The sequence below is a fragment of the Oncorhynchus keta genome, chromosome 10 (genome assembly GCF_023373465.1).
Source record: "Oncorhynchus keta strain PuntledgeMale-10-30-2019 chromosome 10, Oket_V2, whole genome shotgun sequence".
In the NCBI taxonomy this organism is placed as follows: Eukaryota; Metazoa; Chordata; class Actinopteri; order Salmoniformes; family Salmonidae; genus Oncorhynchus; species Oncorhynchus keta.
Window position 1 is genome coordinate 30,062,361 of NC_068430.1, and position 18,862 is coordinate 30,081,222.

The 18,862-nt window shown below is 42.8% G+C and overlaps 1 protein-coding gene across 8 annotated transcripts in view; it reads right to left on the reverse strand.

Annotated features, from left to right (window-relative positions):
- The window catches only part of pax7a (paired box 7a), a 69,122-nt gene that overhangs the window by 17,836 nt on the left and 32,424 nt on the right, over nt 1–18,862 (reverse strand). For all 8 annotated transcript variants that reach the window (XM_052526839.1, XM_052526838.1, XM_052526843.1 and 5 more), the window contains exons 6-7: nt 10,310–10,475; nt 9,595–9,788 (exon numbers count right to left, since the gene is read on the reverse strand). In XM_052526839.1, coding sequence (XP_052382799.1) covers nt 9,595–9,788; nt 10,310–10,475 — 360 coding nt within the window. The remainder of the gene's footprint in view (nt 1–9,594; nt 9,789–10,309; nt 10,476–18,862) is intronic.

Below are 18,862 nucleotides of genomic sequence, written 5' to 3' on the forward strand. Positions count from 1 at the left end.
AACTACCTGTGTTTCACCATGCCATAACCAGGTACAGCAGGCTCTGTAAATACAATGCAACTACCTGTGTTTCACCATGACATAACCAGGTACAGCAGGCTCTGTAAATACAATGCAACTACCTGTGTTTCACCATGACATAACCAGGTACAGCAGGCTCTGTAAATACAATGCAACTACCTGTGTTTCACCATGACATAACCAGGTACAGCAGGCTCTGTAAATACAATGCAACTACCTGTGTTTCACCATGACATAACCAGGTACAGCAGGCTCTGTAAATACAATGCAACTACCTGTGTTTCACCATGACATAACCAGGTACAGCAGGCTCTGTAAATACAATGCAACTACCTGTGTTTCACCATGACATAACCAGGTACAGCAGGCTCTGTAAATACAATGCAACTACCTGTGTTTCACCATGACATAACCAGGTACAGCAGGCTGTGTAAATACAATGCAACTACCTGTGTTTCACCATGACATAACCAGGTACAGCAGGCTCTGTAAATACAATGCAACTACCTGTGTTTCACCATGCCATAACTGTGTTTCACCATGAGGACATAACCAGGTACAGCAGGCTCTGTAAATACAATGCAACTACCTGTGTTTCACCATGACATAACCAGGTACAGCAGGCTCTGTAAATACAATGCAACTACCTGTGTTTCACCATGACATAACCAACCAGGCTCTGTAAATACAATGCAACTACCTGTGTTTCACCATGGCATAACCAGGTACAGCAGGCTCTGTAAATACAATGCAACTACCTGTGTTTCACCATGCCATAACCAGGTACAGCAGGCTCTGTAAATACAATGCAACTACCTGTGTTTCACCATGACATAACCAGGTACAGCAGGCTCTGTAAATACAATGCAACTACCTGTGTTTCACCATGCCATAACCAGGTACAGCAGGCTCTGTAAATACAATGCAACTACCTGTGTTTCACCATGACATAACCAGGTACAGCAGGCTCTGTAAATACAATGCAACTACCTGTGTTTCACCATGACATAACCAGGTACAGCAGGCTCTGTAAATACAATGCAACTACCTGTGTTTCACCATGACATAACCAGGTACAGCAGGCTCTGTAAATACAATGCAACTACCTGTGTTTCACCATGCCATAACCAGGTACAGCAGGCTCTGTAAATACAATGCAACTACCTGTGTTTCACCATGACATAACCAGGTACAGCAGGCTCTGTAAATACAATGCAACTACCTGTGTTTCACCATGCCATAACCAGGTACAGCAGGCTCTGTAAATACAATGCAACTACCTGTGTTTCACCATGACATAACCAGGTACAGCAGGCTCTGTAAATACAATGCAACTACCTGTGTTTCACCATGACATAACCAGGTACAGCAGGCTCTGTAAATACAATGCAACTACCTGTGTTTCACCATGACATAACCAGGTACAGCAGGCTCTGTAAATACAATGCAACTACCTGTGTTTCACCATGACATAACCAGGTACAGCAGGCTCTGTAAATACAATGCAACTACCTGTGTTTCACCATGACATAACCAGGTACAGCAGGCTCTGTAAATACAATGCAACTACCTGTGTTTCACCATGACATAACCAGGTACAGCAGGCTCTGTAAATACAATGCAACTACCTGTGTTTCACCATGACATAACCAGGTACAGCAGGCTCTGTAAATACAATGCAACTACCTGTGTTTCACCATGACATAACCAGGTACAGCAGGCTCTGTAAATACAATGCAACTACCTGTGTTTCACCATGACATAACCAGGTACAGCAGGCTCTGTAAATACAATGCAACTACCTGTGTTTCACCATGACATAACCAGGTACAGCAGGCTCTGTAAATACAATGCAACTACCTGTGTTTCACCATGACATAACCAGGTACAGCAGGCTCTGTAAATACAATGCAACTACCTGTGTTTCACCATGACATAACCAGGTACAGCAGGCTCTGTAAATACAATGCAACTACCTGTGTTTCACCATGACATAACCAGGTACAGCAGGCTCTGTAAATACAATGCAACTACCTGTGTTTCACCATGCCATAACCAGGTACAGCAGGCTCTGTAAATACAATGCAACTACCTGTGTTTCACCATGACATAACCAGGTACAGCAGGCTGTGTAAATACAATGCAACTACCTGTGTTTCACCATGACATAACCAGGTACAGCAGGCTCTGTAAATACAATGCAACTACCTGTGTTTCACCATGCCATAACCAGGTACAGCAGGCTCTGTAAATACAATGCAACTACCTGTGTTTCACCATGACATAACCAGGTACAGCAGGCTCTGTAAATACAATGCAACTACCTGTGTTTCACCATGACATAACCAGGTACAGCAGGCTCTGTAAATACAATGCAACTACCTGTGTTTCACCATGACATAACCAGGTACAGCAGGCTCTGTAAATACAATGCAACTACCTGTGTTTCACCATGACATAACCAGGTACAGCAGGCTCTGTAAATACAATGCAACTACCTGTGTTTCACCATGACATAACCAGGTACAGCAGGCTCTGTAAATACAAGGCTCTGTAAATACAATGCAACTACCTGTGTTTCACCATGACATAACCAGGTACAGCAGGCTCTGTAAATACAATGCAACTACCTGTGTTTCACCATGACATAACCAGGTACAGCAGGCTCTGTAAATACAATGCAACTACCTGTGTTTCACCATGACATAACCAGGTACAGCAGGCTCTGTAAATACAATGCAACTACCTGTGTTTCACCATGACATAACCAGGTACAGCAGGCTCTGTAAATACAATGCAACTACCTGTGTTTCACCATGCCATAACCAGGTACAGCAGGCTCTGTAAATACAATGCAACTACCTGTGTTTCACCATGACATAACCAGGTACAGCAGGCTCTGTAAATACAATGCAACTACCTGTGTTTCACCATGCCATAACCAGGTACAGCAGGCTCTGTAAATACAATGCAACTACCTGTGTTTCACCATGCCATAACCAGGTACAGCAGGCTCTGTAAATACAATGCAACTACCTGTGTTTCACCATGACATAACCAGGTACAGCAGGCTCTGTAAATACAATGCAACTACCTGTGTTTCACCATGACATAACCAGGTACAGCAGGCTGTGTAAATACAATGCAACTACCTGTGTTTCACCATGACATAACCAGGTACAGCAGGCTCTGTAAATACAATGCAACTACCTGTGTTTCACCATGACATAACCAGGTACAGCAGGCTCTGTAAATACAATGCAACTACCTGTGTTTCACCATGACATAACCAGGTACAGCAGGCTCTGTAAATACAATGCAACTACCTGTGTTTCACCATGACATAACCAGGTACAGCAGGCTCTGTAAATACAATGCAACTACCTGTGTTTCACCATGACATAACCAGGTACAGCAGGCTCTGTAAATACAATGCAACTACCTGTGTTTCACCATGACATAACCAGGTACAGCAGGCTCTGTAAATACAATGCAACTACCTGTGTTTCACCATGACATAACCAGGTACAGCAGGCTCTGTAAATACAATGCAACTACCTGTGTTTCACCATGCCATAACCAGGTACAGCAGGCTCTGTAAATACAATGCAACTACCTGTGTTTCACCATGACATAACCAGGTACAGCAGGCTCTGTAAATACAATGCAACTACCTGTGTTTCACCATGCCATAACCAGGTACAGCAGGCTCTGTAAATACAATGCAACTACCTGTGTTTCACCATGCCATAACCAGGTACAGCAGGCTCTGTAAATACAATGCAACTACCTGTGTTTCACCATGCCATAACCAGGTACAGCAGGCTCTGTAAATACAATGCAACTACCTGTGTTTCACCATGACATAACCAGGTACAGCAGGCTCTGTAAATACAATGCAACTACCTGTGTTTCACCATGCCATAACCAGGTACAGCAGGCTCTGTAAATACAATGCAACTACCTGTGTTTCACCATGCCATAACCAGGTACAGCAGGCTCTGTAAATACAATGCAACTACCTGTGTTTCACCATGCCATAACCAGGTACAGCAGGCTCTGTAAACAATGCAACTACCTGTGTTTCACCATGACATAACCAGGTACAGCAGGCTCTGTAAATACAATGCAACTACCTGTGTTTCACCATGCCATAACCAGGTACAGCAGGCTCTGTAAATACAATGCAACTACCTGTGTTTCACCATGCCATAACCAGGTACAGCAGGCTCTGTAAATACAATGCAACTACCTGTGTTTCACCATGCCATAACCAGGTACAGCAGGCTCTGTAAATACAATGCAACTACCTGTGTTTCACCATGCCATAACCAGGTACAGCAGGCTCTGTAAATACAATGCAACTACCTGTGTTTCACCATGCCATAACCAGGTACAGCAGGCTCTGTAAATACAATGCAACTACCTGTGTTTCACCATGACATAACCAGGTACAGCAGGCTCTGTAAATACAATGCAACTACCTGTGTTTCACCATGCCATAACCAGGTACAGCAGGCTCTGTAAATACAATGCAACTACCTGTGTTTCACCATGCCATAACCAGGTACAGCAGGCTCTGTAAATACAATGCAACTACCTGTGTTTCACCATGCCATAACCAGGTACAGCAGGCTGTGTAAATACAATGCAACTACCTGTGTTTCACCATGACATAACCAGGTACAGCAGGCTCTGTAAATACAATGCAACTACCTGTGTTTCACCATGACATAACCAGGTACAGCAGGCTCTGTAAATACAATGCAACAACCTGTGTTTCACCATGCCATAACCAGGTACAGCAGGCTCTGTAAATACAATGCAACTACCTGTGTTTCACCATGACATAACCAGGTACAGCAGGCTCTGTAAATACAATGCAACTACCTGTGTTTCACCATGCCATAACCAGGTACAGCAGGCTCTGTAAATACAATGCAACTACCTGTGCTTAAAATGTGTACCAGATCGACTGTTCGAACTTGGAACAATTACAACAAACGCAAGGCTACATTTTATGAGGACAAATGTACAATTGTATTTATTGTGGTCTAAGTAATTTCGTTTTTTAAGGAATGGAGAGCAGAGAGAAGGACATGTGTCGAGCTAAATTGTTGGTAATGAGTTCTTCAATCGCATGCCTTAACTATTTGCCCAATTACTGTTATTACGGCACTGTGAAAGGAATCGCAACAGAAGCTTTCGTCACAGCATGGAAAACTTGGTTACGGAGACAAAAGCACAGATTTATATATTTATCTTGAAACAACTAGTTGTTTATATGTCACTATCCAAGTTTCCATCCAACTGTTTTATGCAAGTAATGTAGATGACAAATAAAAATAATCTTGCCCTTTTCCCATAATAATAATCTGATCAGGTGCTCTCTAGCCAACAGTGTGCAGATAGAGCTGTTGGCTAGAGAGCACGTGCCAATACGAGAGTAGACACACTTGCTATATAACGCACCATTTTTTGTGAGTGGAAAATGCGATGGAAACCCATTTAACTTGCATTTTTTATTAGATCCATGGGAATTTAAAAGCTATAGTTATTATATGTGCACTTTGTCATCACGAACAGTTTCTCATCTGCAACTATTCCATTTGAGGGAAACATCTCAGGGTGGGAAAATGCTGATTTTTAGATATAAATGATTTAAGAATATTCACCGATTGGATGGAAACCTAGCTATTGTGGGTATTTAGGGTCATTTACACTTCAAAAATACAATGTTTCAGAAATTTGTTTGGGAAATGTCTGTTGTGAAAGAAATCCTATCAGGTCTTCAAACCAAAAGAGTGCCAGTTGATTGACACACAGAAATATTTCTCCATCAAAAAAGCAATAATAATGTTTTCAGCAACTGCTGATATTTCTGCTCCCTGCCTCCACCTCATACTCCTGGCCTTTCCTCTATCCAACACCTGCTGTGACACTAGATGAAACAGGACCAATACAACATCTCTGTGCTCATACCTCTAGCCCAGCCAAGCACAGCTTAACCCACCTCCCCACCCCTGACATAGCTTGCGCCTCTCTCTCGCAAACCAACCAAATTTATATCCCACACGACAACAACCCCAGTGCCGGTGCGGATGGCTTTTCCAGCGGCCGTAATGGGAAAATGTGCGCTGTCGGGAAAGGTTATGGGATTGGGATGGGTGTGAGGACCTGTCGGCAATGCTGAACGCAGCAGGATTCCATTATAAACTTGGCAGTTGGCCACCGCAGCCCATTTACTGGGAATCACTGAATTTTTGTCAATCTTTACCAGTAAAGGGTAGCCCATCAATACCAGACACTAGAGAAAATAGCTCACACATACCAACACACAGGAATATCACCTCCGGACAGATGCTGTCTGAAAAACCACAATATAAAATTCTCATTTCCATCACGATGGAGAGTCTATTTGTATAGTTTTTCCATTACATAGAGGAGAGGAAGACAGGATAGTGAAAACATACAGTATATAAACAACATAATAAAAAATCACAGTCTCAATCTACGTCAAACTAAATCTATGTCAACAACAAATCTCTAACATTCCAGATGAGTTGCCTGAATGAACTGGACACAACATCTGTTAAACTACAGATAGATAGAGTTAGACAGGCTGAGTTGTGTGTTTGTATGTGTGTGTGGTGGTAGATTTGTTTGTGTGTGTGCGTGTGTGTGTGTGTGTGTGTGTGTGTGTGTGTGTGTGTGTGTGTGTGTGTGTGTGTGTGTGTGTGTGTGTGTGTGTGTGTGTGTGTGTGTGTGTGTGTGTGTGTGTGTGTGTGTGTGTGTGTGTGTGTGTGTGTGTGTGTGTGTGTGTGTGTGTGTGTGTGTGCACTTACTACATCAGCAGGACATTGAGGGAGTGTGAACTCTGATTCCTCTGTCAGAGAACATCCATCTCCCCACAGTGAAAGAGTGATAGAAAAGCCACATGTTTTCCTGTTATAAACATCACTGCTACATACTATTTACTTTACCACAAATATAACAACTAATACAATACAATAACTCACATTTAGCTTAAAATTAACTACAAAAAAATATTTTCTTCTGGTTCAATATTTTGAAAAATTCAGACCCACTTTATAGACTAATTGAATATTGAAAATCCTGTTTCTACGATTATCCAAGGTCCTAATCCCCAGTGCTAAACAGGAAACATGTATTATCCAAACACATAGTGGAATGCCTAGGAAGAAAGGGAGAGAGCTGCTGTATCGTCAGCCCGTATTAAGTACTGGAGAGCCATTAATGGAAAAAGCATTCCATGTTCCTGGTGTTTTCTGCAGGTCTGCAGTGAGAGCATTAGCACTTAAAGCCCCTGTGCCATGATTAACAATCAAACACGCTGTGAGCCTCCATGTTATCCTCCAACGCTCCAGCAGGAGAGAAAATCTCTGTTTTGTCACCAAAATCCTTAATTATTTATTCTCTGAAGAAAGAGGGGTAATACCAAGAATGTTTCCAATCTGCTTTGAGAAATATTTGAAGAAGAAAAAAATCCTAATAAAACATGTCTGAACGAGGGGGTAATTGTGGACAAATGCAGCATTGAAATTCATTTTCAACTCTTTACACACCATTTCAATCTTGTTTTCTGCTTGTTAACCACATCTTGTTGGCGAGGGTGGGCAAGACTGGCCAGTATTGATGGGTAATTGTGTATAACTCACTTCTCAGACACGATTTGCATCACTACAAATGTTTCCCATTCTGTGCTACATAAGGCTCAACCCCTTCCATAGAGTGGTGTTTTAAATGCTTATTAGTGGAGGTGCCCAAAGAGGATAACATGGAATCACCAGCTTTTCAGAAACACACCAAACACATGTTTGTTTTACTATCCTTTTAGGGACAAAACAATTGATGCCCATTAAAAATCATTTTTACTAACCACTAACCCTAAACCTAACCCTAACCCTAACCTTAATCGCTAACCGCTAACCTAACTCCTAACCCTAACCCTAACCCCTAACATCTACCCTAATTCTAAACCTAACCCTGAACCTAACCCCTAAGCCTGAAATGGCCTTTTTCCATGTGGGGACTGGCGAAATGTCCCCACAAATGTTCCTTGTTTTACTATCTTTGTGAGGACTTCTGGTCCCCACAAGGATAGTAAAACCAAACACACAGACACAGACACAGACACAGACACAGACACAGACACGCACGCACGCACGCACGCACGCACGCACACACACACACACACACACACACACACACACACACACACACACACACACACACACACACACACACACACACACACACACACACACACAGAGGCAAAGCAATTGCATTTTATATGACAGAGGAGGATTGCTCGGTTAGAGGGGAATCTAATGCCTCCTATTGATTCAAACCCCAATTAGGACAGCAGCGCATCTAATTACTCTGCCTAATGCTCCACAGTATTTTCACTGTGTGTGGAGGGCCGAGCAGAGAGGAGAGGAGAGGAGAGAAGGAGAAGCAGCATGACTGGGAGGGTTAGGAGGCCATGGAGGGCAGCAGAGTAGCCCTACACAGCCACCCACATATTCACAGCCCCTCCTCTACAAGCCTACAGTAGCTCTGTAGCTACAGATAGACACAGTACAGGCTGGGAGCTGAAGAACAGTGGTACAAGATGAATGGAATAACATAGTACTAAGATCTACCAACTCCAAACAATTACTTGTAGAAGATTTAGCGCCTACATTTCTAAGCTTTAGCTAATTATTTTATTCACATGTGTTTCTCATGTTCTGAGTAAGATTTTGGTGTCCCAGGAAAGCAGAAACTGCTGTTTTGGAGCAGATGTGCTTCTATCAAGAATCATTTTAATTTGTTGATGTTAATCCAATTGTTTTAACATCATAGCAATTTACATGAGCCAATGAAAACCCAGAGCTTTAGAAGCTAGAAGAAAAGACCATGGATCGACATACAGTATTACTTATTAGTTGCTTCTGGTTCAGCAAATTGCAATTATATACATCATTTAAACCTTGGGTCATTGAATCATTTAAATGGACAAATGGTAATACCATGTCTATATCAGATTTTTTTTGTAAAAATTTTACTTTATGTAGCTTACGGCAAGGCCTCAGGAAGTGAGGGTGCTGAGGGTGCTGCAATGCTCCCGGATAAAAATAAAGAAATACAATCATGAGTGAAAAAAAATAATTAAATAACAATATACCACAAAATGAGTGAACTGGTCCTGTATTAGTCCTGTATTAGCGGAGATAAATACTGCTCAGCACCCCCAACCCAAAACATCTTCCCACAGCCATGGCTTATGGTACACATCAATTATTGTTACTGTTTGGATAACCTTATCTACTAAAATGTATGGATTTCTTTCACCCATTATTTTCACACTGCACAGAACACCGGAAGAATTATCAATGTGAATTATCACTGTGAATCATTGTAATGTTTGTTTATGTGTCAATTAATCCTGTAAGAGATGGGTTGCCAACAGGCGATTTTATAGACAAAGAAAATGTCATTCGATCATTCATTCATCAAAAGAGGTGAGACGGAAGAAATATGGAGACGTGCCCTTGGCCTTGAACTGACCTGTGGGGAGAGGCCGTTGCTGACCGGGTTCATGTGATTGCTGGCCGCTGATTGGCTCATGAAGCTGTCTGAGTAGCTGGAGAAGCTGTGGCGATTGGACGAGAGGCCGTAGGCGGAGCTGCCGTCAGAGAGTCCTCCCTGGTGCATTGAGGACGGAGGCAGGGGTTGGGGCCGATGCAACGTACTGCTGCCATCTGAACCAATAACAACAACACTGAGTGAGGATGTGAGACAAGAGAACCACAACCAAATACACTGCACACATAAAGTTCAGCCTTGTTCACAACCCTGAAAAATGATTTACACATCCCAGCCTTTAGAGACTTATGCCCCAAAACTAACCACTAAAAGTGACACAAATGTTGCATTAGAAAATTGCTCAAAAAATACCTTTTGAAATTGTCATGTTTTAGTGGCTTGTGTCTCTTTTTCATGTGCTTTATGTCGGTTAGAAATATTCTGCTCTTGTAATTGGTAGCAAACTCCGACAAAACCTTAGGCTGTTTCCCTGTCATCATGTAACAAAGACTTAACGACTGCCTGTATGGATCCTATACGTTACATATAACTGCTATATGATGGCTCAAGTGCTACCTAGATCAGATGAAAACACAACCATATAAACAAACATTTGAACCTGAAGCATAGCCTCAGGGATAAGCAGATGTGGAGGCTTGTGTGTGAGTGTGTGCGAATGTGTGTGTACGTGTCTTACCCTGTGACAGTGTAGTGCCGGGGTACGAGGACTCAGGTAGCTGGTAGGTAGGTAGACTGGGCATCCCCGTGGGCGGGAAGCCTCCAGGTAACAGGTGGTTGAAGGCAGCCAGCTGATTGGCTCCTGCCTGCTTGCGCCATCTGGCCCTTCTGTTGCTGAACCACACCTAGAGGGAAAAACACAGATGAGGACGATGGAGAGGACAAACTGCAGAGCAAGAGAGCCAGAGAGAGAGAGAGAGAGAAGAGAGAGAGAGAGAGAGAGAGAGGTACTTCCCCTCAGGTTTGCTCCTCTATGATAAACCATCTGTAAGAGCTAAGCACTCTCTCTCAGCAACCCCTAGGTTGTGCATACTAGAATATATGATTCTCGGAATGCTCCAAATGAATTTACTGTGTGGTCCTGCCAGCTGTGATTCATCTGCCTGTGTGAGAAGTAGTGGTGGTTGTGGTGGAGAAGCTAGCTAGTCCCTGTGGGAGCCGGAGCCAGAGCCGGCATGGAGGCTCAGTGGTCTGTCCCTGTTTTTCTTCTTAAGTGGCTGAAGCTGTGATCTGTGTCAACAGGCTGCCCTAAGCCCTCTTCAGATGGAAGAAGTCATTAAGGGGTCAGAGGTAGGGGCCACAAGCAGCAGCATCAGACATCTCAAGTATGTTTGTGAACCTATTAGACATTTGGAGGGAGGCCATAAAGAATGCCACTACAACAGTGCACACACACTCTTACTCCCTCTCTCTCCCCCCCCCCCTCTCTCTCTCTCTCTCTCTCTCTCTCTCTCTCTCTCTCTCTCTCTCTCTCTCTCTCTCTCTCTCTCTCTCTCTCTATTTATCTCTGTCTCTTATATCTCTTTCTTTTAATCAGAATTATTATTTAAATTATGTTATAAAAGGTGGATGGATTTAGCAGCTTATTTGTAATCGACACAAAACATAAATTAATGTTCCTTTGTACAGTCTAGCATGTAAATAGCTCATCCTGTAGATCTTAGTCTTCTTAAGATATCTAAATCAAATGTAGAATTGTACCGAAATGCACACAAAATGTCCAACACCATTATCAACTTTCAACCACGAATTCACAATGTCAACTCCCTGAATGGGAGAAACTAAAGAGGCTCCTTTTAAACTGCAGTGATTTACACATTTTAAAAAGGCTTCTGCTTCAACAAAACATGAATATAATCAGGCCCTTTGAAAAGAGCAGCCATACAGCCAGCAACCTGTTCCATTTAACCAAGACAGGGCCTGGGCCCAGTATGTGCTAAAGGTTGAAGGACACTGATCTATGCCTCGCACTGGCAATTCATCAGAGTTTAATACACTGTCAGCGCAGTTCATCTGCTGTTGTGTTTCAAACGGCCTGGCCTATTGTGAAGCCAGATGAAAGGATTGGACAAAAGGGCTTCCATACGCCAGGCAGAACACTGGGCACAAAGAGGGGGCGTCCCTTTTAAACAGCTCTTAAAGAGCCTAACTTTCAAGGGAGTAACACAGGGACACACTCACTGCTATTGGGGCCTCTCCTTCTCCTGAACACAAACATATGCTACACATAAACTCACATACACAGAGATCTCTCAATCACAAAAAGAGAGATCTCGGTTTGAATTGTGTGTTATACAACGCACTGTATCTCTTCGGCCTTAATCATGTCTGCATCTAGTTTCAATTTCATCAAGAGCGTCTCGTGTGATAAAACAGTGACTGAGATGTCAAAATAACCCACTGTACAAGTACTCGCATGAATCAAGCCTCTCAACTTCTAACCCCAACCAACAGGGAGCCTCTTCTGGAAGCAGATCATTTACTCACACTTCCCATTCAACAAACAAACTCTTCCAGACCAAATAAAGCACTGCGAGGGCTCAGGGCTACCCTGCTGCCCCCACTGATATGACTGCTATTGGGATGTAGTGGAGCGTGGTACTGGTTCTGAGCTGGAGCTGCTGATTTCCCGCTGGGGCTAGACAAACAGCTGCCTGCTTCCCGGAATGGGCATGGGGATACACCCCTTCCTTCCAGAGACGCCCAATCACCTGGCCCTGCAGTGCCACCCTCACCTCCAACCTCTGAAGCTCACCCCACCCTTCTTTAAACGTCCTTATTTTTATGTCAGCCTAGCCACAGGCAGGAGGTGTTCCATCATGCCATACACAAAACACACAGAAATGCCTTTGCTACTTCCTCTTGTCTTGTTCCTTCAATTCACTTTTCTCTTTCTAATACTCTGTTTTGTTCTGTCTTTTTCCATTTTGCTCTCTCACCAAAACACATTACCAAACTCTTGTCTTATGAAGTCCTCAGATACATAATTCACACAATTTCCTGATAGAATGTCCCTCTCATCCTCATGTCAGTATATAAATACATAATAGGATGTAGTTAAGAGTAGTGTATGGAGATGTCTCAACATCTCCCTCCCCTGCCCTGTGGTCTCCATAGCCACCCTTCTACCTTAATGAGAGGGGAGCCTGTGAAGAGCATCTGTCTAAGTGAATTTACTCTGAGGCTTTGAACGAGCCCGCCGCGACGCCGATCTACTCAAGTCAACTAAAATGCCAAAGGCTGCAGCCCTATCGAGTTAAAGCTGGCAAACATTGGGCCCAATGTGCCCAGGTCAATACCGTATTGTTGGGCGAGAGGGGGTCATGCGTCAGTGCTGCTTCAGAGGAGATGGAATGTTTTACTTCAGCAGCCATGGGTTTACAGCAGAAGACTCTGAGATAAACACACACACAAGACCTGGGTCCAAATTCTACTTAGGGTATTTCTAATTACTTTCAAAGACATTTGGAAGTAAGCATTTAAATATTTTTCATTTGAACAGACAAGTCGCTAAATATTGGAATGTATTTGAAAATACTCAAATACACTGACTCAAATATACTCCCATGCATTTACCCCAGGTATTTGAAAATACTCAAATAGTAGACTATTTAAAGAAAATTATTTGAAAATACTTCCAATAGAGGTAGGTGTCATAAAAAAAATTAAATACAAATTCACATGACCCTCCCCTTGTACTGAAAAATATACACCCTCCCCCCATAGAATGAACTCAAAATAATGTTTATGACCAAAAATTACAATAACTGTAGCGACCCTGTGTTTCTAATCGTGGATATGGACTTTGCCACTTCAGCATGCTTTTGTGGCACAGTCGATGCCACACATGGCTACGGCCAGAAGGTTGAGTGTTTGCCGACCACAACAGACAAGCTCACTCTCCCTGCCTGTTTCAATACATTACGATCAGAGCCGGCTGCAGACAAAGATGAGCCTGGGGGGAATCAGATTCTCAACATTTTGATGCTATATTGATCATTATTTCAAATATACGCAAAGAATTCCCCTCCAACAGGTTTCTGTGCCAAAGCACCACACAAACAATAAACAAAGCATACCAACTTCAGGCCCTTCAATATCATGGTTTGTGTTTTCAACACCACAATAAATAGACTATGTCAATCTCCACAAACAGAAAATATATACCTTGTAGGCTTCTCCAGTACCAAAGGCTTGGCTTGACAATCTCTGAATGTCATTAAACTTGTTGGTGTTCTGTAACAGATGTCTCTTTCCATTCATCTATTGGCTGCTGCATAGTTTGGATTGATTGACTTTATTTATCAGTTTAAAAAATACATATATACTCAAAGATTTTTTTAAGTGACCGGGATTGTACAATAAAGTCGGGGACTTATTTCCATTGTGGCCCCTATTTTTACATAAATACAATTACATAGATACAGACACATTACAGATACGAAAACATGCTCAACCTCCAGATGAGTATGAGGGGAGAGTTTAAGTACAATTCTTACAAGCTTGTTTACCTGGTAGCGTATACTTTAGATGTTTGGGGCTGCTGGTGAACCATGGTGTGCAGGCATAATCAAAGTGACGCTGGACTAGCGCACTTGCCAGAGTCTATAGTGTGTCTATAGTTAGGTTTCCATCCAAATGGCGACAGATTTTCATGTGAATATCATGTAAACAATATGCCATTTCAGAGTTTCCTTTAGGAGGATTTGGCGCTAGACAACATGACAGGGAAGATTTTAATGTCCAGTATATTTGAGAAATTTAAGGAACATCCATATGCATTCAGATCCAACCTGGGGCAGCCAGCGCCATTAAAAACGAGGGATGTTGGCCAAATGAGACACATTTACATGTCCTTAATAACAGCTATAACAAATGACAAAAACACTATTCCTTGTGTGTCGGTGTGTAGCATATGCAAAACTATAGCAAATTTTGTTTTTTGTTTTTTATGCTACAATAATTGTCCACCTCACAGTTCAGCTGTAGGAGAGCCGGGAACTAAATGTATCAGGGAATTGCAAGCATAGGCCTATAGGCTTAGGTGTCCACTGTATGATATGAATATTTTAATATACACTACCGTTCAAAACTTTGGGGTCACCTAGAAATGTCCTTGTTTTTGAAAGAAAAGCACATTTTTTGTCCATTAAAATAACACAAAATTGATCAGAAATACAGTGTAGACATTGTTAATGTTGTAAATGACTATTGTAGCTGGAAACAGCAGATTTTTTTATGGAACATCTACATAGGCGTACAGTGGCCCATTATCAGCAACCATCATTCCTGTGTTCCAATGGCACGTTGTGTTATCTAATCCAAATGTATCATTTTAAATGGCTAATTGATCATTAGAAAACCCTTTTGCAATTATGTTAGCACAGCTGAAAACTGTTGTCCTGATTAAATAAGCAATAAAACTGACCTTCTTTAGACTAGTTGAGTATCTGGAGCATCAGCATTTGTGGATTCGATTACAGGCTCAAAATGGCCAGAAACAAAGACCTTTTTTCTGAAACTCGTCAATCTATATTTGTTCTGAGAAATGAAGGCTATTCCATGTGAGAAAATGCCAAGAAACTGAAGATCTCGTACAACGCTGTTTACTACTGCCTTCATAGAACAGCGCAAACTGGCACTAACCAGAATAGAAAGAGGAGTGGTAGGCCCCGGTGCACAACTGAGCAAGAGGACAAGTACATTAGAGTGTCTAGTTTGAGAAACAGACACCTCACAAGTCCTCAACTGGCAGCTTCATTAAATAGTACCCGCAAAACACCAGTCTCAATGTCAACAGTGAAGAGGCGACTCCGGAATGCTAGCCTTCTAGGCAATTTTCTATCTAAATATTTTGTATAAAGATAAGCATTATATTGTTAGATTATGGGAGTCAGTTGAAGCGCTGGGGCGGACTGCCTTCATATCATAGCCTTGCAGTAGTTCAAACTTAATAATAGCCACACCATAACAAATCTTCAGAAATTAAAAAAAACTTTATTAAGGTAATATCAAAAGTAAGTCAGGCCATTGTTTATAGGGAAAATACAAGCAGATGAGTGGATGTAAACCAGGGGAAAAATGCACTACCCTCCCATGTGCCCAATAAAAACCACATGAAATTCCACAAAGCAAAATATTAAGTTTGACAACCCTCCCCTATTTTGGACCACCCTCCCCCCAGTGAATTTAGAACTGTCCTTAAGTATTTAAAAAACAAATGGCAAAATATACATGTATTTCAATCCAGGTCTGTTAGGCAGGCGTGCGTCAGACGCACACACACACACAAACACACACACACACACACACACACACACACACACACACACACACACACACACACACACACACACACACACACACACACACACACACACACACACACACACACACACACACACACACACACACACACACACACACACACACACACACACACACACACACACACACACACACAGCCTGCAGCTGAGGAGGATTTGAAGCTGTACTCTGGAACCCGATCACAAAGTCACCTTGGATGACAGATTCTCCTCTGCTCTCCCCAATCCGGTTTAATTCCTCTACACTACAGAGAGAGAGAGCTTCATCCCTCCTCCATGTCTCCCTCCATATGTACCTCAAAGTCTGCATCTACAGCATCCATGTCAGTCCTGTTTTGTTTTGTCAGTGTAAGAGGTTTGCTGGTTGCCTGGCTTCCTCTATACTGGGGCTAACATGGACTCTATGTGTGAATCCCTGCAAGATACTGGAGGAAGTTGGAGGGTGGGGGAGGGTAGAAAACCTGGGGAACCACCACATCTCCTAGGACTAGAGCTTACTGGAGCCTGGGAGACAAAAAAGAGACCCGCTTTAAAGTGGTTGAGCTACTGAGCTGAGCTGAGCACAGACATGGAGGGGGTGGCAGGGACTGTAGCGGGGGTTGGGGGACATGAAGGTTGGAACGAATGTCAGGCAAGTTGAAGGTCCTGAAAACATGTCTACGGGTCTAGTGAAGTGAAGGTGGGGAGAGATAGGTGTTAACAACAGTTGCTTTGATATAGCTTTGATGTGGCATATACATATCCTTTAATATAATCTCTTATCTGAGAGAGTGGCATTTGCCTGGGTCTGTATTCCACCGTTTCTCTTGGCCTCACTCAATAATAAACATAACACAATGGAATCTATAGAGCTGAGGATCTGATTCGGTAATCACTGATCCTTGATAACACAACACTGCAATGCATGACATTACAATGCATTCAAACCCTTCCTAAAATGTCCTTTGTCTCAAATAGAATCTAATCGTCTTCATTTAATTTAAGACAATCGTGAAGAGCGTTTTTGAAAGGGAGTTATTGTCAGAATGATATGTTTCTAAAGCCAACGATGCCACATGTGCACCTTCTACAAAGTGAACAATGCGCCACAAAAACAAGGACGAACATCCTTCTCATGTCTTTTCAATGGCGCACTCCACAAACAGACAACGAACACAGTAGTGCAAAGAGGCGAAACAACATAGAAATCCTCATCGGTTTTATACCACGTACTACCCACCCTCACAAGCTCTTGCTGTTTCTCTCTATGCCTGCCTGCCTCACTGCCTGCCAGACTGGCACTATGCTAATTAGAGTAGCTGGGAGTGAGAATTTGAGAGGAGAGTGGGATTAGCTCGATAAGTATCAGGAATACAGAGGGACTGAAGGAAAGTCATTTCATTTCTAATAATAAGAAACTGTTAGAACATTCACACAGATGTATTGCAACAATTTCTCCTCCACAATCTACATAACCCCTATTTATTCCTTTATGGAACCGACATAAAACCAGACTGGTGGGAACATGGATGACTGTTGGATTGGGTGGGCTCTGCCATTGTTACTAGTGAATCCTACTATGCCGTTCTCTCCTGCCATTGGTAATCACCTAGAAGGACAACAACCTAGTAAATCTCTATTTCACATCTCTATAGCGTCATTATGTTTATCCTAAACTAAATTAAAGGAATATACACTCAGTGGCCAGTTAGTATTAGGTACAGTCATCTAATACCGGGTCGGACCCTCCTTTGCCTCCAGAACAGCCTGAATTCTTCAGGGCATGGATTCTACAAGGTGTGGTGTTCAAACGTTGATCAATTGGTATCAAGGGACCTAATGTGTGCCAGGAAAAACATTCCCCACACCATTACACCACCACCGTCTCCCTGAACTGCAGGCAGGATAGGGCCATGGACTCTGCTGCTTACGCCAAATCCTCACTCTGCCATCAGCATGACGCAACAGGAACCGTCATTCGTCGGACTAGGCAATGTTTTTCTACTCCTCAATTGTCCAGTGCTTCTTCTTGGTTTCAGCTGACAGGAGTGGAACCCGGTGTGGTCATCTGCTGCAATAGCCCATCTGTGACAAAAACCAATGAGTTGTGCATTCTGAGATGCCGTTCTGCACACTACTGTTATACTGCACCGTTATTTGTCTGTTTGTGGCCCGCCTGTTAGCTTGCACGATTCTTGCCATTCTCCTTCGACCTCTCATCAACGAGCTGTTTTTGCCCACAGAACTGCAGCTGACTGGATGTTTTTTGCTTGTCACGCCATTCTCAGTAAACCCTAGACATTGTTGTGCATGAAAAGCCCAGCAGGCCGGACGTTTCTGAGATACTGGAACGGGCGCTCCAGGCACCGACGATCATACCACGCTCAAAGTCGCTTAGGTCACCAGTTTGGCCCATTCTAATGTTCAATTGAACAGTAACTGAATGCCTCTATGCCTGTCTGCCTGAGTTATATATTTATATATAAAAGTATGTGGACACCTGCTTGTTGAACATCTCATTCTAAATTCATGGGCATTAATATGGAGTTGGTCCCTCCTTTAATGCTATAAAAGCCTCCACTCTTCTGGAAAGACTTTCCACTAGATGTTGGAACATTGCTGCGGGGACTTGCTTTCATTAAGCAACAAGAGCAGTAGTGAGATTGGGCACTAATGTTGGGCGATTAGGTCTGGCTCACTGTCAGCATTCCAATTCATCGCAAAGGTGTTTGATGGGGTTGAGGTCAGGGCCCTCTGCAGGCCAGTCAAGTTCTTCCACACCGATCTCTACAAACCATTTCTGTATTGACCTCGCTTTGTGCATGGGGGCACTGTCATGCTGAAACGGGAAAGGGTCTTCCCCAAACTGTTGCCACAAAGTTGGAAGCACAGAATTGTCTAGAATGTCATTGTGTGCTGTAGTATTA